Genomic DNA, 24,419 nt, shown 5'->3' on the forward strand with positions numbered 1-24,419 from the left:
GGTTTAATGGTCATGAACTCCTTTAATTTCTGTTTGTCTGGGAAATTTTTAATCTCCCCTTCTATTTTGAATGACAGCCTTGCTGGATAAAAAAAATCGTGGCTGCATATTTTTCCAGTTCAGCACATTGAATATATCCTGCCACTCCTTTCTGGCCTGCCAAGTTTCTGTGGATAGATTTGTGGCAAACCTGATCTGTGTTCCCTTGTAGGTTAAGGACTTTCCCCCCACCCCCTTGCTGCTTTCACGATTCTCTCCTTGCCTGAGCATTTTGTGAATTTCACTATGATATGCCTTGTTGATGGCCGGTTTTTGTTGAATCTGTTGGGAGTCTTCTGTGCTTCCTGGATTTTGATGTCTGTGTCTTTCCCCAAGTTAGGAAAGTTTTCTGCTATGATTTCCTCACATAAGCCTTCTACCCCTTTTTCTCTCTCTTCATCTTATGGGACCCCTATGATTCTGATGTTGTTCCTTTTTAATGAGTCAGTGATTTCTCTAATTCTTAAATCATGCTCTTTTGCCTTAGTCTCCCTCTTTTTTTCTGCTTTATTATCCTCCAGAAGTTTGTCCTCTATATCGCTGATTCGCTGCTCTGCCTCATCCATCCTTGCTGCTGTGGCATCCATTGGAGATTGCAGCTCAGTTTTAACATTTTTTATTTTATCCTGACTAGTTTTCACTTCTTTTATCTCCACAGAGAGGGATTCTAATCTATTCTTGACCCCAGCTGGGATGATTCTAAATTCTGGTTCAGACATATTGCTTGTATCTGTGTTAAGTCCCTGGATGTCATTTCTTCCTACTCTTTCTTTTGGGGTGAATTCCTTAGTTTCATCATTTTGAAGGAAGAAAAGGAATCAGTAAAATTTAAAAAATTAAAATTAAAAAATGAAAAACAACACAAAAAATCAAGTAAATGATGCTAGATCCTAGGTGTGTTTTGGTCTGGTTGTTGACAGGAGCTTGATAGAGAAAAAAAGGGAAAGATAATCAAAGAAAAAAAAAAGAAAAAAAAAAGAAAAAAAGGAAAAACGTTTGAAATTTTGAAAAAAATGAACACAATGAAATAGAATAAAATGAAATGATGAAAGTAAAGATAGAATTTGAAAAATTTACAAAAAAATAAAAAATATAGTAGAAAAAATTTTTAAATTATTTTTAATAAAAATTGAAAATAAAAATACATTTTTTCTTTTTCTGTATTTGAGAATAAGAAAAGAAAAAAATTGAATAGATGGACAGCGAACCGACTGAAATGCATTTGAAATTACATCAGTTCCCCTAGAAGTCAAACTATGAAGGACTTTATAATCCATAAACTAAGCAGGTGGAAAGACTTGTGGTGCTCCTGAAGAGCGAGGTTGGCCCAGTTGGGCGGGGCTTAGTGTAAAGGCTCCATTCGCCACTAGATGGTGCTGCTTAGCTTACTGGGGTGGATTGTTGTGGCGCTTGTAGGCGTGTATGCACATGAACAGGAGGGGTGAAAATGGCGTCACCCAGCTACCCAGTCTCTACTATCAGAACTCTGTTCTCCCCAACCAGCATTCGTGCACCCCCGCCCTTTGTCTCTGGCTTCTGTTGACTCCCCACTTTTACAGTCTGTGACCAAGCAGTCAGGTTGCCAGGTGGCACCTCCCTCCTGAGTTTTATTTCAGATGTGGCCATGTTTCCCAACCCCTCACTTCTGAGGGACTACAGTTTTGACCTGTTCTGACCCTCTGAGTGAGAGTTTCACCAAAGGATGGCCAGGTGCCCACTGGCCCCCAGGAACATTCACGAGACCATGGTGCTGTTGATGCCCAGAGACTGCAGCTGGGTGCAAGCCCACCCCCAAAAAGTTCACGTGATCATGTAGCAGCATTTCAGGAATTATGGAGAATTACAACACTCATCTGGCACGAGGCTTCACACTTAACGACCTTGTTCCAGCACCAGTGAATGTGGTTGTTCTCCAGGGTCTGCTGGGACCTCTGCCTGTGGAGTGGCCGCACAGCTTCTACCAAGTGTCCTGCCAGCAGGGGAACTGCATCTCCACATATGGCCCTTGGACCCCTCGGACCTCACTCTCTGCTCCTAGTGATTCACCCTTCCCACCAGAGCACCACCAGTTATCAAGCTGTGGAGGTATCTGCACAGTTATCTGCAGGTATCCCCTGTTTATAGAGTATTAATGAAATTTAAACCCTCTCCTTTCTCCCTTCTCCTTTCTTCCTTTTTTGTTCAGTTCCTGTGGCTGTTTCCACTTTTCCACTTTCTCTTCAGCTGCTTTTGGGGGGAGGATGCTTTTCCCATACTCTCCCCCCATCTCCTTCCTCTCTCCACAAGTAAAAACAGCTCCCTGCCCTCCGTGGCTTCTCTTTCCCCCAGTTCACTTCTGTGCCACATACCTGCTGAGTTCTGTGGTTCAGGTTGTGCAGATTGTTGTGTTAATCCTCAAATCAGTTTTCTAGGTGTGCAGGATGGTTTAGTGTTGTTATGGCTGTATATCGTGGATGAGAGATGCAAAAAAACTTCCATGCTGTTCTGCCATCTTGGCCCCTCCCTCAAGTTGGGCACTTTTAATATGTAAACTTTATTGTACTTCAATTATCCCTCAATGAAACTGTTAGAAAAGCATCCTCCCAACACAAACACACATACATTTGCATACATGCAACACACATGGTTTGCAATGAAGTATTTCAAGTTATACTTTAAAGTTTATTTATTTACTTATTTATTTATTTATTTATTTATTTATTTATTTATTTATTTTTGAGAAAGAGGCAGAGAGTGAAGGAGTGACAGAATCCCAAGCAGGCTCCACACTGTCAGTGCAGAGCCCGATGCAGGGTTTGATCTCTCAAAATATCATTAGTTGATGACCTGAGCCAAAATCAAGAGTTGGATGCTTAACTGACTGAGCCACCTATGCGCACCTCAAGTTACACTTTAATCACTCAACTACAAGCATTTCTGTCTCCACACTTGCCTGCTTGGCAGGAGCTATGATTCTTCTAAGTGTCCTGGCCACCCCTTCGAACATTCCAGGATTCCGTGAAGGTCCAAGCTGATGAGAGAACTTGCCAGCAGTACAGAATGGGAAAAGCTCTTAATCCCATGTCTACCTTGTCCCCACAACTATCACACAACACGCAGTTACTGGAGCTGGTGACTTGAACTTCAGAATCTGCAGGCCTACAATGGGAGTCCCCCTTCTCCTCATAGCTGATGGGATATCCTTCTCTCCTTCCTGGGAAAACTGGAAATTGAGAATTGGGGCAGGGGTGGGGGATGGTATTAGAACAGCCAGGGAATGAGGCCAAGCTGAGTCCCCATGCCTGAGGGCTGGTGCTGTGGTGACGATCGCCCATCTTTAGAGAACAAGAATTATAGGTCATTCTCTTCTCTCCAAACTGTGTGTTGATGCAATAGTTTTTCACTGCAGGAGACTTTAAAGCTCCAGATAATAAAGCTTTCTAGTAATAGAGGGGAGAAAAATCCCAGTGGTAACTGTCACAACAAACAGATTGCTACAAGCAAAAATTTATAGCAAAGTGTAAAAACCAACAGATTGTTTTTCCTTTTATTAAAATGGTGTCTCTGGCCTTGGAAGAGGTGCTTTGGAGGGTCATGGACATGTTGGCCTGCTACCTGCAGGAGTGTACAGCCTTCTCCAAGAGCCCTGAAGTGGCCCCGGTCCATTCCAGCTGCTCTCTTGGTCTCTCTGGTGATCAACAGTTGCTGCCAGGCAGCCAGCCAAGGTCTTTGGCAAGGGATCAGAGGCTGGCAAACGAGTCCCCACGGCAGGACCAGTGCCTCATTAGCACAGTGTTCTAACCATCTGAGCACTAGCTCCAGAGTTAAAGGAAAAAGGACCAGTAACGCTGAGCCCCAAAGCAATATGTTGGAGAGGCCCTCCACGCCCCCCCCCCCAAAACACCCAGCAATGGACCCTGGGTCACCAAGGGCCTGAGGAGTGAATTGTTGGCTTCAGAGTAAAATCTAAAAAGTTCAAAGTGTATGTGAGTGGTTGCCTCTTCAACTCAGAGGCATCTAGCCCAGCTAACTAGAGGTGACGCTAAGGAAAGACTTACTGGAGCCTAGATCTGTAAGTGGAAGCAGGGGGACAGGGCTATTGCTCCTCTCTCTGAGCGCATCAGTTTCCAAATATTTGGGGAAGGCTGCCTTGGGGAATCTGGGTTATGGTTCCCGTGATAGAGACAAGGGCTTTTTAACCAACTGGTGTATTTTATAAAAATGAGTTATGTAAACACGCTCATAAAAATAAAAACATTACACCAATTTATTTGAAAAGTAAATTAGCAATAGAGATAACCAGCGAGAGCCAAACCAAAATTTGGTGTATTTTCTGTGCATGTGAAACTGTCTCTCACCATCCAAATCTACTTGCTTCCTGATTTGGATAATGAAAGTCAAATACGAAGCTTGAGTCAGGAGAGATAGCACATATTCCAAGTGAATTTGGTTCTTGAGCTGAAGACAGTCAATAGCAAGAGTTTATATAACAAAGGGTTTATCTAACTTTTTAGAGTTATCTGACTTTATTTGGGGAGCCCGGGTGGCTCAGTAGAGTACGCAACTCTTGATCTCAGGGTCATGAGTTCGAGCCCCATGTTGGGTGTAGATATTACTTTAAAAAACTGAACCATAAAATTCAGATGTAAAAAAAAAAAATCATACGACTTTGACTCTTAAGCTTGATAGCAAAAGTTTGGATAACGAAGATATCTATAATGGTATACATGTAACAAGTATACAGATTGCTTCTAAAATTCAAGAGGCCATAAATGTCACATTCACTTCTATTTCTAGATAAAATCAAGTTCTGGTTCTTAGTTGCTCATGAGAAATGAGAGAATGAGCAAGTCCAAGTGCTCATGGCTCCCTTCCCCTTTCTTGGGTTATGTATACCAGGACTCAAGCATCTACAGAGCTCAGGGGGACAACAAGGAAGGTAAAGCTATTCTTTTTTAATTTTTTTTTTAAGATTTTATGTTTAAAAAATTTTTTTAAATATTTATTTATTTTTGAGACAGAGAAAGAGCATGAACAGGGGAGGATCAGAGAGAGGGAGACACAGAATCTGAAGCAGGCTCCGGGCTCTGAGCTATCAGCACAGAGCCCAACGTGAGGCTTGAACTCACGGACTGTGAGATCATGACCTGAGCCTAAGTCAGATGCTTAACTGAGCCACCCAAGTTTCCCAAGATTTTATGTTTTTTTTTTTCTTTTTAGGTTTTAAATGAATATTTGTTTAATAAATGAACTAGTAGTTTCCTTGCTTCCAATCTTTTATCCTTGTCCCAGAAGTGTCCTCTTTTTTTTTTTTAAATATGAAATTTATTGTCAAATTGGTTTCCACACAACACCCAGTGCTCATCCCAACAGGTGCCCTCTTCAATACCCATCACCCATCCTCCCCTCCCTCCCAAGGATTTTATGTTTTTAAGTAAACTCTACACCGAATGTGGGGCTTGAACCCATAGCCCTGAGATCAAGAGTAGCATGTTTCACCAACTGAGCCAGTCAGGCACCCTGAGAAAGCTGTTCTTGGGTGAAGTTTGGCTGTCAAACACCTGACCAACATTTACTATGGGATGACCTTAGGGAAATTATATAACGTTTCTAAAACTCAGTATTCTCGTCTGAAAAATGTAATAGGTTATAATTCTAATATAATTAGAGATTAATATAATTAATAATTACTACCCTAAGATATTAGTAAATATTTATCATCATATAAATATTTACTACTACAACTACTACTACATCATCAGCAGCAGCAATATCATATTCATATAGAGTTGCAGACAATTCCATTGGATGAGCATAAAAACATGTACGCACCCAATCCCTTATAAAGGGATATTTAAATGCAGAGAATAAACAAGATGTTAAAATGAAAATTTTTTCTAACACTCTATCCTATCTATCTCTATATTTAAATGTAGATATATATATGTTACCTATATATTTATCAAATACTGAAGTAAGCTGTGAGACTGATCATCTTGAGTATACTAATTATCTTCTGTTGCATAATAAATTACTCCAAAACTTAGTGACTTAAAATACCAAAATTTATCATCTCGTAGTTTCTGGAACATAAATCCAGGTATGGCTTAGCTTGGGCCTCTGACTAGGGGTCTCTGGCTACAGTTAACGTGTTGGCCAGGTGTAGTCTTCTCATGGCTGGACTGGGGCAGGATTTCTTCCAAGCTCAGTCATGTGAGCACTGGAAGGATTTGCTCCTCTTGGGTTGTTAGCCCAAGTGCCTCAGATCCTCACTGGCTGCTGGGAATCCCCCACAGTTTCTTGGCTTATGGGCCTCACAGCACCTCACAACATGGCAGTTGGCTTCCCCAGAGTGAACAAGATGAGGCAGAAAGAGAACAAGTGTGTGCAAGATGGAAGTCACAATCCTTCATAGCCATATTTCAGAAGTGACACCCCCATCACATTTGCCATACTCTGTTAAAAACAAGGCACTTGGTCCATCCCACACAGAAGAGGAGGGGATTATTCAAGAGTGTGCATACTGGGAATTGGGGATCATTGGGAGCCAATTTAGAAGCCACCTACCACATTCACACTCAGGAACTTGTCAAAATAGAATCAGTCAAAATCAGGTACATGATTATTAAATCCCCACATCTCCATTGAAGGTGTAAGAGGGTCAGATTCTATCAGTTACTGGGGAGTGCCAAAATCTCCCGTAATGGTTTTGTGCTTGTCTATTTTTTTTTGTAGTGGAGCTGTCAATTTTTGCTTTATATATTTTGAGGATAAGTTAAGTAGGGCACACAAATTTGGAATTGTTTTATCTTTCAGTAGAACTCAGTCTGCTGTCATTATGAATACTTTTTCTGACATGCTTTTTGCTTTAATAGTATTTTGATAATATTGTTATGGCAGGGTTTTGTTTGGTATTTGCACAGTATATATTTTCTATATCTTTATTTTGAGCTTTGCAGTTTTAGATGTGTTGGGTTTTTTTTGTGTGTGTGTGACCAGCATATGTGTGTATATAGATCTTTTCACACATTTAGTCCATTTTCATTTAATCTTTTTATTAATATTTTGAGAAAAATCCATCATGTCAACTCTGTTTATTATTCATCCTTTTTCATTCCTCTCTTGCTTATTTTGGATCAATTAAGTATTTTTCCATTTTCTCCGTGTGTTAATTTAGAGGATACACACTCTTAAAAAATTGAGATATAATTCAAATATCTTAAAATTAACCACTTTAAAGTATGCTAATCAATGGTTTTTAGTAGACTCCTGAAGTTGTGCAAACATCACCACTAATTCCAGAACATTTTCATCAACCCCAAAGAAAACCCTGTACTTGTTAGCAGTCACTTCCCATTCTGTCTCTCCTCCCCCCCTTCCATTCCTGGCAACCACTAATCTACTTTCTGTTTCTGTGGATTTTTCTATTCTGGACATTCCATATAAATGGAATCATACAATATGTAGCCTTTTGTTTCTGGATTTTTTATTCCATTTAGCATAATGTTTTCAAGGTTCAATCACATTGTAGTATGTACCTATACTTCATTCCTTTTTATTGCCAAATAACAGTTCATTATTTGGATATACCATATTTTGTTTATTCTTTCATCAGTTGATGAACATTTGGGTTGTTTCCACTGATTGACTATTATGAATGATGCTATGAACATTTGTGTACACTATTTAGTTGAGAACTTGTTTTCAGTTCTTTTGGGTATATAACTAGGAGTAGATTTAATTGCAAAGCTACATAGCAACTCTAAGTTTAACTTTTTTCGGGACAGCCAACCTGTTCTGCATTGTGGCTGTACCAATTTACATTCCAACTAGCAGTGTAGGAGGATTCCAATTTTTCCATATTTTCACCAATATTTGTCATTTTCCTTTAGAGCTATCCTAGTGTTGTAAAGTTGTATTTCATTGTAGTTTTGATTTTTATTTCGATAATGATTAATGATATTGCACATCTTTTCATGTGCTTATTGGCCATTTAATGTACGGATTCCAGTCCATGAATATCTTGCTATTTATTCAGGTCTTCTTTAATTTCTTTCAGCAGTGTTTTGTAGTTTCCAGTGCACAAGTCTTGCACTTCTTTGGTTAATTTATTTCTAAGTATTTTATTGTTTTTTATTCTATTGTAAATAAAATTCTTTTGTTTTCTTTCTCTCTCTCTCTTTCTTTCCTTCCTTCCTTCTTTCTTTCTTTCAAGAGAATCTCAAGTAGGGTGTGGAGCCTGACACCAGCCTTGAACTCACAACTGTGAGATCATGAGTTGAGCCGAAATCAAGAATCACTTAACCAACTGAGCCACCCAGGTGCCCCTGAAATTATTTTCTTAATTTTATTTTCAGATTTATTGCTGGTGTATAGAGATACAACTGATTTTTGTATATTTATCTCATATCCTGCAACATTACTGAGTGTATATTCTAATAGGTTTTTTTTTGTGTGTGTTTGGATTCCTTAGTATTTTCTACATATGAGATCATATTATTTGCAAATAGATGGTTTTACTTATTCCTCTACCATCTGGATGTCTATTTCTTTTTCTTATCTAATTGCTCTGGCTAGAACTTTCAGTACAATGTTGAATATATGTTGGCAAAGGCAAACATCTTCGTCTTGTTCCTGATTTTAGGGTAAAAGCTTTCAATTGCATCATTAAATATGATGCTAACTGTGGGTTTTTTTTATAGATGCCCTTTATCAAGTAGAGGAAATTCCATTCTGTCTAGCTTGTTTTTATTGTAATGGTTGTTGGATTTTTCAAATGCTTTCCTGCATTTACTTAGATGTTTATGTAATTTTATCCTTTATTTTATCAATATATTACTTTGATTGATTTTTACATGTCAAACCAACCTTGCATTTCTGGGATAAATCCCACTTGGTCATGGCATATAATTTTTTATATTGTGCCAGATTATTTGCTGAGAATTTTTGCATCTATATTATTAAGGGATATTGATGTATAGTTATCTTGTCATGTCTTTGTGTGATTTTGGTATTAAGACTGACCTCATAGAATTATTCCTTCCTATTCTATTTTTTGCAAACATTTGTGAAAGATTGGTAATGATTACTTTTTAAACACTTGATACAATCAATGAATGAAGCCATCTGTTTCTGTGCTTTTCTTGATGGGAAGCTTTTTGATTACTAAATCAATCTCTTGTTATAGGTGTGTATTCAGATTTTCTGTATCTTCCGAAGTCAGTTTCAGTTTTCATCTTTATAGGAATTAGTTGATCTCATGTAGCTTACCTAATTTGTGGGCATACAATTGTTTGTAACATTCCCTTATAATTCTTTTTATTTCTATAGGGTTGGTAGTACTGTCCCCTCTTCACTCCTGGTTTTAGTAATTTAAGTATTCTTTTTTTCTTGGTCAGTCTCATTAAGCTTTTCAAAGACCTTTCCTTGATTTTTTTTCTATTGCTTTTATATTTTCCATTTTATTTATATCTGCCCTAATAATTTTTATTTCCTTCATTCTGTTTGCTGTGTGTTTAGTTTGCTCTTCTTTTTCCAGTTTCTTAAGGTAGAAGTTTAGGTTATTGACTTGGCATCTATTTACTTTTCTATTTTTTAAATATAGGTATTTTGTTATGAATAATTTATTTTTTAATTTTCTTAATGTTTATTTTTGAGAAAGACAAAGAGAGAGAGAGAGGCGGCATGAGTGGGGAAGGGGCAGAGAGAGAGGGAGACACAGAATCCAAAGCAGGTTCCAGGCTCTGAGCTGTCAGCACAGAGCCTGACACGGGGCTTGAACTCATGAACTGCAAGAACATGACCTGAGCCAAAGTCGGCCACTTAACTGACTGAGCCATCCAGGTGCCGTTGTTATGAATAATTTATTATGTTTTGTTACATTGTGTTTTCAGTTTCATCCATCTCCAGATCTTTTCTAATTTCTCTTGTAAAGGTTATAAGAGGTTTAATTTCCACATATTTTTCAATTTCCTAAATTTCTTTGTTACTGATATCTAACTCCTTTTGTTAAGGACACACTTTGCATGATTTGAATCCTTTTAAATTCGTTGAGACTTGTTTTATTGCCTAACTTATGGTCTATTCCGGAAAATGTTCCATGTGCCCTTGTAGAAGAATATGTATTCTGCTCGGGTGGAGGTTTCTACAGATGTGTGTGTATTAGGTCTACATTTTTAAATTGAAGTACAATTTACATGCAATATCCTATTATTTTCAGGTGTACATCATAGTGGTTCAATATTTTTATACACTATGAAATGATCCCCATAATGAGTCTAATTACCTCTATGGTTTATAATGTTGTTCAAGTGTTCTATTTCCTTGTAATATTATGTCTTGCTGTTTTATCCAGGGTGTTTCACGTGGGTGATTACATATATAGTCTGTATGGATGTTGATAAAAATTTATATCCTCCCATTTTAGAATACAATCTAAAATTATGAAAATAGGAATTAATGTTAAAACTCATTAGACCTTAGCTTTTATTTTTAAAAATGCTTGCTTTAAACAACTTATTAGTCATTGAAGGGCATAATATGGTTCTAAGATCATAAAGTTGGCTTTTAACTGAAGTTTTCTACCTCACCAAAAAAGTAACTTTCAAAGCAATGTTCTAACATCCAATGCCATTTTCAGAGTGTCTTCAGAGACACTGTCAGGAATGTCCTCTAGAGAACAGGGAGGAGTTTCCTGGGATATAGTCAGTCTTTCCTCTGTTGCTAAGCAGTGAGATATTTATTTCTAGATGCTAGTATTGAGGGTTTTGTGGAGTGGTCCAGCTCCTCCAGATGTAGAAATAGTTTGTAGACCATCAAAAGTCTCTAGATAAGGCCAGCCTCCACTTGAAAAAGCCCTAAATCCCAAGCTGCCAAGCTGCTCAAACCACCCACTCTGCCCCACTGCCCACTTCCACCCACAGAGCCCTAGGCCCATGAGATGTCAGGATGCACTGAATTCTCCAGGCCACTCTCCTACTCATTGCCACCCCCAGGCACAGACAAGTCAAGCTACCTGGGTCAAATACTGCAGATGCATGGATCCCAGCTCAGAGATTGTGATTTATTTTCATGTATGGCCAAAGCATTAAGAATTTTTAATGCTTTCTAGATCATTCTAATGTGCAATGAAGTTTGATCACCACTCTACACTCCCTGTGGCCAGTGTTCACCTCAATCTGATCTTGGCAAGTTAAGGTGCTGGGAAGGCAGGCACAGATGGCAGTGGGGTTTTGTGAAGAGCACTAGCTACTCCTGGATGCCAGGCCTCTTACAGGCAGTATGATGATGGGAAGGTCCCTTGACTTCTCTAGTTCTGTTTCCTCATGTAGAAACAGTTGCATGCAACATCACAGATCCTCTCCCACTCTCCAGTTCTGGGCTTTACTCCAGGGCTAAGGTTCCTTGGACTTTCACCTGCCCTGAGTCTCTTCCTGTGAAAGCCAGGACTCCCCCTGGCATGTTCTGCAGGTCACTAGAGTGCCCTCTAGGGCAGGAAAGGCATGGACTGGGGAAAGTTGGTTATGGAAGGATAGAAAGGTCAGTAACAGAAAGGCCACCAGATGGGCTCATTGGATTTGGGGAAAGCAGACTGAACTTTGAGCAGGGACAGACTCAGTTGACAGAGCCCCACATCCCTGGGCTATCCCTAAGATGTGTGTTTTTATTTGGGAAGTGCCAATTCTCCTGCAACATACACATTTTCCTCCCTTTGGAGAATAACATTTGTTCATATCAGTGTAAGTGACTAAGTAATGTAGGAGTGGGTTAGAGCTTCTCTGCTGTGGCTGGAGGAGACAGTTAGTCATAGAGGCTGGTCTCTGGCTCGCTGGGCTCCTGCTTTGCCCAGATACTTGGGTTACCCCTCATTTACTTCCTGACCAAGCAATGAGGCCAAAGGGTGGTAGGAGCAGCCTAGCCAGCAGCTCTCCGGGCACCCCTCTTCTTACATCATGGGCATGATTTCCTTCAAAGATCCTCAAAGTTCGGGCCTCTTTTGATTTCTTTGGTCTTCTTTCCAGAGTGGCCAGAAACGAAGTCAGCCTACCACAAGATTTTTTTGAGAGCTCTCATTTTATAGTGATTAGATATTAATATATACTATGTTAATAAATATTCTCTGGAAATTGGGAGTTCCCTCAAAAAGCCCATGACCTAATACACAGAAGTGTTTGCAACAGTGCCTGGTGCATACTGCAGGCTATGTGCTGTTTCACCATTACTACAGCTGAGGAAAACAAGCCCAAGAAGGGGATGGCCCTGGTCAGGGGCCTAAATGCATGGGAATGCCTGTCTCTGTCCAGCTCTCCACCTTCACTTGCCAGAGGCTGAACAGTATTTAAATCCAAGAGTGGGGAAGCACTAGAGGAGAGGATATGATAAAAAGACAGTCTAGTTCTTGGGCACATCCTTTTAATCTCTTAGAAGCATATAGTGAATGTTTTGACATAAGTTATTCTGTAATATGCTTTTTTCACCTAAGGTTTAGAAGTATTTTATTCTTTTAATGGTTGTGTATTCCATTGTGCAGTGTGGCATAAACCCATCATTTCCAGCTTTTCACGGAGACGAATTTAGTCACCCGTGGTATCTTTATCCTATCTTGTGCAAGAATTCATTCCTTATGATGAGTCCTTATAAATGGAATTGCTCGATCCTGTCAAATTCTCCTCTGAAGTTGAACCAAATTAGAGAGCATTTCCTGTCACCTTCCCCAACACTGGGCAAGAATATAAGGATTTAAGGTTGTCAGTTCTTCCTCCTAGTTGGGCTCGATTCATGAGCCAGAAGTTGGAACATGAAAGTTTTGCCTGAGAGAGGAGGGAATGTGGCCAGTGTAGAGAATGCAGAATCCAGGATGACACAGAGGAGAACCGAACTGAATTAGTTCCCTAGTTCTAAATTCTAGGAAACAGACAATATGGTGTTGATGCCAGAATACTGGTTCTGACACCTGGGCTGGAAGCCTGGTCCTGCCCCTATGGCATGTATTTCATACTTTAGGTTCCCTATCTATGAAACAGGAATGAAAACACCTACATTGTAGGTCTGGGCAATGGAATAAGTTACAACTCTACATACACAGATTAAAAAAAAAACTCAATACTAAATCACCAAAGCTTATGTGTAATAACAATGTGAAGTTCAGAAGTAGGAAGAACTAGGTAATATGTTTAGGAATATGTATCTCTGAAAGAGAAGCAAGGAGAAGACTGACACAAAGTTCAGGAAATGGTCGCCTGGGGAAGGGTCAAGTGGACAGGACTCGGGAGGATGATATTGGTCAGATTGTAGCTCCTCCCCAGGTGCAGTTACAGAGTTCCTTATTCTTTAAACTGCACGAGTGCTATGCCCACATGCATACTTCATGGAAAAAAAGTCCCATGAGGAACTTCAGGAGTGAAGAATTAGACAAACATTTCCAATGTGTTAAGAAATATTAGTTTTATTTAACCAGTTTTCACAGCTGAATATTTATTCTATAAAAACTTTACAGATTGTACAGTTTATTATATATAGTTCAAACTACTGAACGAAAAAGTAGGTCCCACAGATGCAAAAATACTGCACCAACCAATCCAAGGTAAAGGCAGATTTACACGCTGTACAGCTCTCCACATGGCCAGGAGGTGGTCGGTTCTAAGTATAAACTTCCAAACTGTACAAAAATAAGGTTTTGATTTTATTTCATTCTTCATACATTCAATATGATTGCAAGCTCAGAAGCCTAACTAATAATAGGCGTCTGTAATCAGGAATCAGTCCCCACTCCTGAAAGGAATGTGAATGTCTATTTACACAGGGCACTCTTGGACGCCACACTCTACTCCGCATATTGCGTAGATATGAAAGCAGAGACCTGGGACATTAAACGTTGAATATAAGGTAGTTCTTTTTTTTTTTTTTTTTTTTAAAGGAGTTCCTGCATTTAATAGTGTGCCAAAAGAATTTTAACTTATTAAATAAAATATATTCTAAGTGAACCTAAAAATTACACTTTATAAACATAAAAATACTTTTTTTTGGTGTAATACATCAATCATATCTGCAAATAGAAAACCAAAACTGCATATAAAGTAGTATTTCTCACCCAGCAACAAGAAGCACTTATGTAGTTATTTTTCAAAAGGGTCAGAAAAACTCTTTAAAATCCACTAAGACTAACTTATAACTTAGATACTCGTACTTAAGCTATTCAGTGATTCACTAATACTGCAAAACAAGCTTTCTTCTGGAGAGACAGTGGTTTCCTCATGTTAACTGGGTAAGAACTGGATATATTAAAAAGGAAGAATCATTGGATTTTCCAGCATGAATCTTAAGTGTACTTCAGTTTGGCGGTATGTTCATCAGTGGGTTTTTCATCAGAAATACTTATCCTACAAGGTAAGTTTTACTTTTGATTCAGGACATTCCACCTCTGAGATACATGTACCTTTTTGGAGACAAAGGCACACCTCAGATCTTTCTGTATCTCTATTTGGGACAGGAGAGAGGAGGCTGGCTAATACCCTTTAGATTCTCTGTTCTAGAAAGAAAAAATAAGGGAAACAAACATTATTCCAGACTTTTCTGCCACCTGAAACCAGCAAAACACGCTTCGTTTCTTTTTTATACAGTACTAGCTAAAGATAACAAAAATTAGAGCTTCGAAGAGCAGTCTAGAGCTCACCATTATACTTTTATACTTGTGTGTATATTAAGTATAAAATAATGACGTTTGGACAAAGGAGCTTTGTAGTTATTTATTTTAAAGTTACAGTACTTAAAAACTCCTTGATAATAAATAGCTTGGATGTTGTAAGTCCTGCTTCCAAGCGTGAGCTAAGAGTGAACTTGTTTCAGGCTGTGAGGGAGGAGGAGGGCAACGTGGTGCCACAGGTGTGCTGCTCTAGAATTCCAGTGTCACCAGCAGGCACCTGGCCGTCAGAACTCATCGATCTTCCTCTGCAGGTACTTCAGCATGGAGTCCATCCCTTGAGCCGAGCCCCAGATTTTCTTCAGCACTTCACACTCCCTCTCGTTGGCCTGCTCCAGCTCCACCTTCATGTTACAGCGCACAAGGGCTTTGGACTCTTCCAGCACCTGGACCAGACACAGGCAGTGAGTCAGCAAGGGTGCGTGTCCACAAGCACTGGCTCCCCTTGTCCCCAAAGCTATGGAGGCAGTTAGCAAGCTTGAGTAATTACCTGTCAAAAAGGCTACCAGACATCTTTTCACAACGCACACCGGGCCTGAGATACATCTGAAGTCTATTCACTCTAGGTATCAGGCAAATGCTCAAATTCAGGAGAGCTGTGCTACCCGCTTCTGGCCCCCTCCCCACTGAGACCAGCCTGGCCTGGGCCCACACTGCTGCTGCTGGCTGGCGTGGCCCCTGAACCAGACACCAGCTCTTGTGATGCCCAGTGAAAACTCTATGAATACCCTCTGAGGGGGTTTTCTAACCAAAATTTAATCTTAACAGTGAGCGTTGTTCATGTCAGGGAGAGCCTAGATAGGAGTCATGTCTGTTAATGTTAAATGATGTTTACCTTATAATTTGCTAAATGCAATTGTTACCAGATTGAATATTATCCAAGATCATTTTTTTTTTTTTTAAACACAGTAGGCTCCATGCCCAATGTGGGGCTTGAACTCACAACCCTGAGATCAAGAGTCACATACTGTACCAACTGAGCCAGCCAGGTGCCCCTAATCCAGCACATTTATTAAATAAAAGCTTACATCCACCGTGGGCAGTTGGGAAGGAAACATGGTATAGGAAAGGGCTTTGGAGGGCACGCCTAGGTGGCTCAGTTGGTTGAGTGCCGACTTTGGTTCAGGTCATGATCTCACGGTTCATGAGTTTGAGACCTACATCGGGCTGTGTGCTGTCAGCACAGAGCCTTCTTCAGCTCCTCTGTATCGCTGTCTCTCTGCCCCTCCCCCACTTGTTCTCTCCCAAAATAAAACATTAAAAAAAAAGGAAAGGGCTCGGGAGACAGGAAAGAACTCTATGAATGGTTTTTGTAGGGTTTCATAGGACACTGTGAGATAAGTCCCTGACTGATGTGGACTCCTTCCGCTCTTAGGCATCTGTGATGGGGAGGAGGCAGGCAAGTGGGTCTGGAGCAATGGCACTAATTATAGCTCTTCCAGCATTTCGAGTGCAGGGGGCCATGCCAGGGGCACATGTGGAGGACTCAGGAGACACCGTTATTATGTGTGCGAGCTGTCTGGAGGGAAGGTCATGGTAAAAAAAGAAAAAAAAAGTAACATATGTAAGAGAACAAGTTCCACGTACAACTGGATTACAGGAGGCAAGCTCCTTGATGCGAACCATAACTTCTTGGGTGAAGGTCCCGGGCCAAAACACCTGGGAGACCAGGCCTTTGCCGCAAGCCTCCTGTGCCGTCAACTTCCGTCCACTGAGCAACATTTCATTTGCCTGAAACAAAGAGAAGTTGAGACTCATATGAGATGTGAGGGGGAGGCAGGCAGAGAAGACCCAACCTGAAAATTCATCTAAAAGAATTCAAACCAAGGGTGGGCATCTGAACGGGCGCAGGCCCTGGTGGGGACTCATTGCGTGCCCTTGGGGTTCCATCTACAGCCTGTGGGCAGAGAATAAACCCAACAAGGCACAATCCACTGTGCAGATGAGAAGTCACATACTGACTGGTAATTCACACACACAAAAACGTAAAATGTTTCTTTTATGAGGGAATACAGAATAACATGAACACAACCAAGAAATCTAACTTAGAGGTCTCTTTGTTGGTAATTGAAGTTACTGGCATGTGCCCCTCCTGCTGCTTCCTCTTGCCCAGTGGTAGCCATTCCCACGCATGAAGACACTTAATACACAAAACAGTGTCCTGGGAAATGGAGGCATAAGCAAAGCTAGGCGATTTGCTGTGTCAGGGATCTACACCAGTCACAGAATCACTACCCAATATTTGCTAGATCTTTGAGAGGCCAATGGTGGCTTCTTCTCCATATACACAGACAATGCTCCATGTGCAGTGTTTCTCCTAGAGTATAACTTGGAAGGCCACATTTTATCACTTGGACATTAAAGTAAGAAACTATCCAGGACCTGAATGCATCCAAAATGACCATGACTGTGGTCTGCTTAGGAGGGTGTGACTATTGTTACTTCATATGACTCAATGGAGGAAACTAACATTTGTTGTTAATAAAAAAAAAAAAAGTATATTTGTGTCTGTGTGTACGTATATATATGAAGTTGATTTTAACTTTGTCCTGGATTCTGCATCATTTTCAAGGTCTCAACACCATGTGCACAGATTTTATCCCATTCACATAACAGGTGCAGAGATATCAAAATAGGGAGAAAACCTGACAAAGAAACTTCACACTATTCTGATGTGACAATTTCCTGCCTGCAGTTGATCTTGCACTGCTAACCTTCCCGAAGACTGATGGTCATGAAGACGTGACCATCATCTCCTGGGACTCAGGTAAAGTACACTCTTGGGAGGTGACCTTCCTTTTCCATAAGAGGTAAAATATTGTTATGAAAAGGGCATGAAGTTATTTAAGTGTATCTCCAGGTTAACAGCACCTCTATGCCTCCTATAGATGCATTGAGACATTTACTGCATGTGAAATGCACAGAGTGCAGGGCACACAAGTAACAGCTGGCAAAGCTAATGCTTGGTTGACTCACTACCCTTTCCACACAGGCAGAGAATAGAAAACAGCGTGGAGAACAGGGTCCCTACAAGGACTACGAGGTCCAATGCAGACCTGTTACTTGCGCCGAGTCTTGGACAAAGTCACGAATGTTCGAAGAGTTTGGAGATGTTCTAGAAAACCCCTGTACTGAGCACCTCTTCTCAGTGAAAAGAAGGCCAAAAAGAACAATGCATTTAGAAACCTGATTTAACCTTACTGTCAGCTGCTAAGACAGTTCTCTGAGGACAGAGCCAAAAGCACTGAGAAAGGGTGACAGGAGTGCTGATGGAATGGCTTGGTAGGAAGTGCTTGGTGGTTTTCCTCGTTTGTGCTTCTTTTACTCTCAACACATAGTGAAGACAACACCACAACTACATCGCTTAAGTGTGAAATATGTCTTCAAGACCAGGTTGGAACCACAGGGTCTTAGCTCGCCTAGTGGATGCGAATGTGTGCCTGTCAGGAGTGACCCTGTCACTTCTCTGAATATTATGCTTTGTCCCCTGGAGTGACATCCCTACCAGTGTTCCCTTCCTCCTTTCTCTCCTCCATCCCTTTCCTCGGTTCCTGTGGGTCTGTGCCAGCCAGCTAGGCCGCCAGAACAGTCCCCTGCCATGTGCTGAGCTGTCACTGCCACCATTTCCTCCTTTCAGAGCCAGACTGACTCTGTGGCTGCTGTCCCTGAAAAGTCTTCCCCTACTTAGTCTTCTTGATTTCAGATGGGTGGAGGTGCAGGACAACAGAGGGCATTTCTGACTTTTCCCAAGACATGGATGTCGCACTGACTCTAATGTTCATGGAAGTACAGGCAGTGAGTTGGTTTAAATTATAGTCAATGAAGAACACCGTAAGATTAGTAAGACTAAATACACTCAGTGTGAAGGAGCATGTTCTCAACTGTTCTCAGATGCTCAATTTCCAGTAGTTTTAACATGACAGGTTTCTAACTTCTACCCAAGAAACAGATTTGCAAGGTCACTGGCAGTTTCTTGGCTGCTGTTTTGTTCCAAAATGGCCAACTGTTTTTTAAAAAGTTATAGTGTGAGGGCGCCCGGCTGGCTCAGTTGGTGGAGCATGCCAACTCTTGATCTCAGGGTTGTGAGTTCGAGCCCCATGTTGGGTGTAGAGATAACTAAAAATCTTTAAAAAATAGTATAATAAAAAAGTTATAGTTTACTCAGACAAGTGAGAAATGCTGGAGAAAAGTGAAATAAGGACCCCTTTTCTTCCAGCCAAAAAAACACACATTAAGAGGTGCGGTGAGAAAACTTAATCAGCTTGGATGGGATGGGTTGGGGAGCTTTGAGCCTCAAGGAGGTGACGGCTCTGCCCCTCACTCTGTCTCAGGCTCTCAACTCCCCAGAGCAGCAGCCTCCCCAGTAAACTCGGGGTGAGGACTTCAGCCATTCACTGGGCATTTCTCCAGCATCGCCCATCAGGAGCGAGAGCTGCCAGCTTTATCACCAGCTCCGTGTGCTCTTCAGTGAGGGTCTGCTGGGTGTCACTCATGGCACCCAAGCCACAGGACTCACTGTGGCACATGGCACCAGGCAGGCATGCCCTGCATGTTTCCTGGGGACAAAGGGAGCTAAGATGTGGAAGAATACAGTCCTCAGCTAACCTGCTGCACAGCTTGTGACGGCAGCTTAGCTCCACAGATGTCAGTCTGTGCCTACAGGAAAGGACAGCTCTCACAGCTTGCTTTGGCTGCGTGCTCTTTTCATCCAGGGAACGTGATCCTTTCTGGCTTATCCTGCGTGCAGAGTTTTGCACCACATCCCGTGTGAAAAACCAAACCTGTGTAGCTTTGCCTCAGGCAGCTGGAAGCTTGCATACACCAAAAGCTCAAGAAGGGGACGTGGCATCTGGGTGGTCACCTTCTTTCTTCCTTTCTCCTTTCCTTCCTGCCTTCCTTCCCTGCCTTTCTTTCCTGTCTCTCCTTTCTTTCTTATATACAGAGACAGCATGAGCAGTAGAGGGAGAAAGACAGACTCCCAAGCAGGCTCCATGCCCAGCACAGAGCCCAACGAACCGTGAGATTGTAACCTGAGCCACAATCAAAAGTTGGACACTTAACCAACTGAGCCACTCAGGCGCCCCTGGGTGGTCACTTTCAATGAGGGCCGTCACAGCCTGACTCACCCCAGCAGCATTTACTACTTTCTGGACAAAGGTTTTAGTCAAATGCTCTGCACTTTTTGAGTGCCTGCTTCACAGGCAGGCTTCTCAGCCTGGGCACTGAAAACATTCAGAGCAGACAGCTCTGTGGAGAGGAGCCTGTCCTGTGATTTGGAGGACACTGAGCAGCACCCAGCCCTCCACCCGGCAGCATCGCCTCAGCTGTGACAATCAAGTCTCCAGACACTGAGGCATGTCCCCCAGGAGGAGGGGGATGGGGCACATCGCCCTGGCTGAGAATCACTGTGCATGTGGTACCAGTAGATCACAAGGAGAAGTAAAAAGTGATGCATTTCAAAACTTGTCCAGGGAGGGGGAAATGCACCTGATGAAGAGCAGGCATTCATTTTGTCTGGCCTTCCTGCTCTATGTGGCTCTGCAAGGTGGTATCGCTTCCCTTAAGTCCCGCCCTCTTTCCTCTCCTGGCCACGAGGCCTGTAACTTGTTTCCTCCCTCAGAGGAGCTGCAAGAAGATGTGGGGCTGAATTCTAAGGGTGCTTGACACGGAGCCAGATCACAGGGTGGGACAGGGATCTTGCTGATTTGGGAGCTCTCCCGAGATACAAGATTTAATACCCTGGCCCCTGGCAAGTGCCCCATGAGACAGTGTGACCTTGCTCCTGGGATGGCTCCCAGAAGCATGGGGGAAGTGGCAGCCCAGACCAAGCATGGCTGAGATGTCAGAAGCACTGTGGCTGTTGGATGGGGTGTGACAAGACAGCTCAAGGAGCTTGTGGCACATGCTGGAGACATGATCACAATGTAGGCCCCTGTGCTGGGAGTATGGCTGTGCTGGTCACAGCAGAGAAGAATGTGTTTTTTAAAAAACAATTCTGGAGTTTTTACTGAATGCTGGCTGAGGCAGAACACACAGCCATGGGACATCAAATAACCACACATCGGAAAGGTCCACCAGGAGCTGAGTTCCATCAGGCCCGCTAGAACACCAGAGGGCACAGAGGAGCCTAGACCCCCATGTCACCTGCCACCAGTGCCCTGCCTCAGCTCACGCCTACAGCCGTATGGGGGACTCTCTATGAGCAAGCCTGGTTTGTGGGTGGGCTGGCCCAGTGTACAGATGTGCAAACTGAAACACACGGCAAGTCCACCAGTGCCTCACCCGGCTGTAGTTGGACAAGATAATGATGAAGGAAAACACCGACACAGAGGGGGTGTGCCTGTCAACCACCTGGTGCGGAAGGAGAGGTGGATCAAGGTTAGAACACACAGTGACCAAGGGCGGTGTCCAATGGCCTGGCTGGCTGGTCAGGGGCCTGGTCAGGGGACAAGGGGCTCTGGCATGCAGATGACTGGGGAGATGTGTATGTGGCTGGGTCATGCTGGTGTTCAGGAGAAAGTACCCACTGCAGAGAGGAAGAAAACAGCTCTGTGAGACCAGCCTTGGTCGCTGGCCGCCCCAGTGCTGGCATGACAGACATGCAGACAAGAGTGCCCATGGTGGGAGGGATGGAGCTCAAGGGCATGGGGTCTGATGTATCGAGGTGATTCAGCTACTGTGGCCGTTGAACATCTGGCCTCCAGCAAGACACCGATGCCAGACCACCTGCCTGGCATCGCTCCTGAGGAGACCAGCTGGTTGGCTACTTGGTGGCATGATGACTGTTGTCACAGGAGTACACACTTACTCTGGTCTGGGTTTGCTTTCCTGCCTTCATGAGCACCTCTCTCTGAGTGGGCATAAAGTGCCCAGTCTACCATGGGGTGTCCCAGGCCAGAACTCCCTCACAGCAAAGAGGGTGTGGGAGCGGGCCTGTGACCATGGGGACCCTCTGGCTATGTCATATTCGTCATCTCCAGAAGCCACTGCTGATGGAGCACTGGAATGGTGTGAGGTACAGGCGGAGTACCATCTTGAAGGTGTGTACATGAAGACGGGCACCTTCCTCTGAGTTACAGTGTACAGAGTGCATCAAACACCCTGACACAGTACCAGGTGCCCGACAGGAAAAACCCTTGGGACTGGGTAAGAAAGGAAGCAGGTGCAGCCCCCCTCTCCCCACCAATGATCTGAGGGCCATTGAGCCTCTGGCCCTCGAAACTGGACTCTGCTTGTTCCGGAAGGGGCACATTTGGCCAGTGGACACAGCAAGGGTCCTACTGACCTTAAGGGTATGACTGCTACCTGGGCACCTGGTGCCTCCTGGGAGCCCCTGGGTCCTCCCCCACCCAGCTGCAGACACGAATGTGCAAGTGCAGCAACTCAGGGCTCATGGGATGGGGGACCGTGTTCCACCACCAACGTGGCCACCGAGGCCAGCGGCAGTGCCAGCTGTGGGTGGTTTGGGACTAGAACAGGAAGGGAAAGGACAAGGATGGGGGTGGTCCTGAGACCAGATGTGGCAGTGGGAGCCATATGGGTCCCACTAAGGTTCTTCCTCTTTCCTTTAAACTTTATTTGGGGAATAGGTTTAAACTTCTGGAAAGATCATAAGAGCAATGTACAGAGTTCCTGTAAACCCCTCACCCATCTAATGTTAACATCTTACATGACTTCTTACAATGATCAAAAACAGAAAATTACCATCAACATGGTACTATGAACCAAAGTACAAACCCTCTGCAAAGTTTGCTGGTTTTCCCATTAAAGTCCTTCCTCTGACCCAGAACTGTGTCTGAGATCCCATGCTGCATGAAGTGGTCAGGCCCCTCTGTCCCCTACAGTGTGGGGCAGTGCCTTGGTGTTCTGGCGAGTTCTCCAACCATGTGGCACCTTGGAAGGGCCCTGCTTGGTATCTGGAGACTGTGCCACAGTCGGGGCTTGCTTGGTGCTCTCTCTGGATTGGACTCCCAACTGTCAGGACTCTGGTGGAGTGATGCTGTGCCATTCATGCTGCAGGTCAGCGCCAATGACAGTCTTATTTCTGGGGAACTGTGACCACTCAGTAAGGTGGTGCCTGCCAGGCTTCCCTACTGTAAAGTTACTATTTTTCCCACCATAAATAATGAGGGGATGAAAATATCCATTTTCTCATCATGACTTTACCTCTAACTTTAACATGCAGGTGGTTCTTGCCTGCAAGAGTTATCAAAGGCTAATCCTTCTCCTCTATATTTCCCCCAGGACAAGTGGCCCCCCTCCAAATGTGTATGAAGAGGTGGATCTGAAGAGACAAGGGGTGGACTGTGGTGGACATGGGGATGTGCTGCCAAAGTCTGTCCAAGGGAGGTCTTGTCCCAGCTGCTGGGAGTGCCGTTGGCAGCTAGCCATCAGCTCCTTCAGGGACTCTCTCTGCTGCAGAGCCACCTCATCCATGGTCACACCCCTCTTCCTGGGCAGCCCACACTCGGTGATGATGGACATAAAGGAATTAGCCATTTCAGCCCACTGTGGGTCAACTATGACAGGCCATACATGCCCCAGAGCTTCCCATGGTGGCCCAAACCTCCCTCTGTCCAGTCCCCCAACCACTGCCATCCTGCCCACAGGTACAGACTAATATTTCCCCACCATACCAGACTCCACTTCCATGTCTGCTGTGGAGACTCCAACCCATGACACCACCTCATGCCCTACTTCAAGGAATAAGAAATGCAATGTGTGTAGCTGCTTGAAAAATCGAAAGCTACAAACACAAACTCTTATTCTGGATGGATTAAAAATTAAAAAAAAAAAAAAAAACCTCCACAATCAGATGGGAAGACTTCTCTTATCCTAAACAACTTTGCTCCTTTCATTGCTTTCCCTTAAAAGCGCAGATTTTAGGATGGCTCAGTTGGTTAAGTGTCCGACTTCGACGTAGGTCATGATCTCACGGTTCCTGAGTTCGAGCCCCTCATCGGGCTCTGTGCTGACAACTTGGAGCCTGGAGCCTGCTTCAGATTTTGTGTCTCCCTCTCTCTTTGCCACTCCTCCACTCATACTCTGTCTCTCTCTCAAAAATAAACATTAAAAAATTTTTTTAAAAAGTACAGATTTCAGGTTATTGGGTTAAGAACTTTTCGACTGCACACTGCTGTTTGGGTTACAAATTGGGTATTTACTAATAGCAGATATCAGTGTCAATTATGCAGAGAGATAGATTCCTCATCAAATAAGGCCCTTCTCTAGGAAATAATGCAACACAGTGTCAATAAACGTTCTATGAACCAAAACATGAAAACCTCCTATGATTTCATGAATTAAGAATATGAGTTAATGAACAGGATTGAACTACAAGTGCATCTGATGGAAAGTCTCCTCAGAATGACACCCTGTATATATTTAGAAAAAACAATAACCAAATTAGATTTCTTTAGGAGGTTTTCTAGAATAATTTTTAAAAACAGAGGTACTCACAGATGCTCCTCCCATAATCTTGGGAAACATAACGGTGGAACAGCCATCTGGACTCTGTCCGAAGGTAGTATAGGGTGTTTGAAACCAAGCCTTTTCGTTGGCCCAAACCACATCACAAAGAGGCAATATGGAGGCTCCTAGTCCAATGGCTGGGCCATTTACTGCTACAATAATAGGCTTCTTAAACTGAATGAAAGTATTCACGAAGTTTCTAAAATGAAAAATAAATGGGAAATTACTCAAA

General features: G+C 42.9%; 1 protein-coding gene across 6 annotated transcripts in view; it reads right to left on the reverse strand.

Annotated features, from left to right (window-relative positions):
• Nucleotides 1-13,442: 13,442 nt before the first annotated feature.
• Nucleotides 13,443-24,419, reverse strand: part of CDYL (chromodomain Y like) — a 251,054-nt gene continuing 240,077 nt past the window's right edge. For all 6 annotated transcript variants that reach the window (XM_086706397.1, XM_086706395.1, XM_086706394.1 and 3 more), the window contains 3 exons: nucleotides 24,176-24,386; nucleotides 16,304-16,447; nucleotides 13,443-15,102 (listed from right to left, as the gene is read on the reverse strand). In XM_086706397.1, the coding sequence (XP_086562523.1) occupies nucleotides 14,944-15,102; nucleotides 16,304-16,447; nucleotides 24,176-24,386 (514 nt within the window). In that variant the 3' untranslated portion in view covers nucleotides 13,443-14,943. The remainder of the gene's footprint in view (nucleotides 15,103-16,303; nucleotides 16,448-24,175; nucleotides 24,387-24,419) is intronic.

This window comes from Puma concolor, chromosome B2 (genome assembly GCF_028749965.1).
Source record: "Puma concolor isolate L17-30 chromosome B2, mPumCon1.1.hap2, whole genome shotgun sequence".
NCBI lineage: Eukaryota > Metazoa > Chordata > Mammalia > Carnivora > Felidae > Puma > Puma concolor.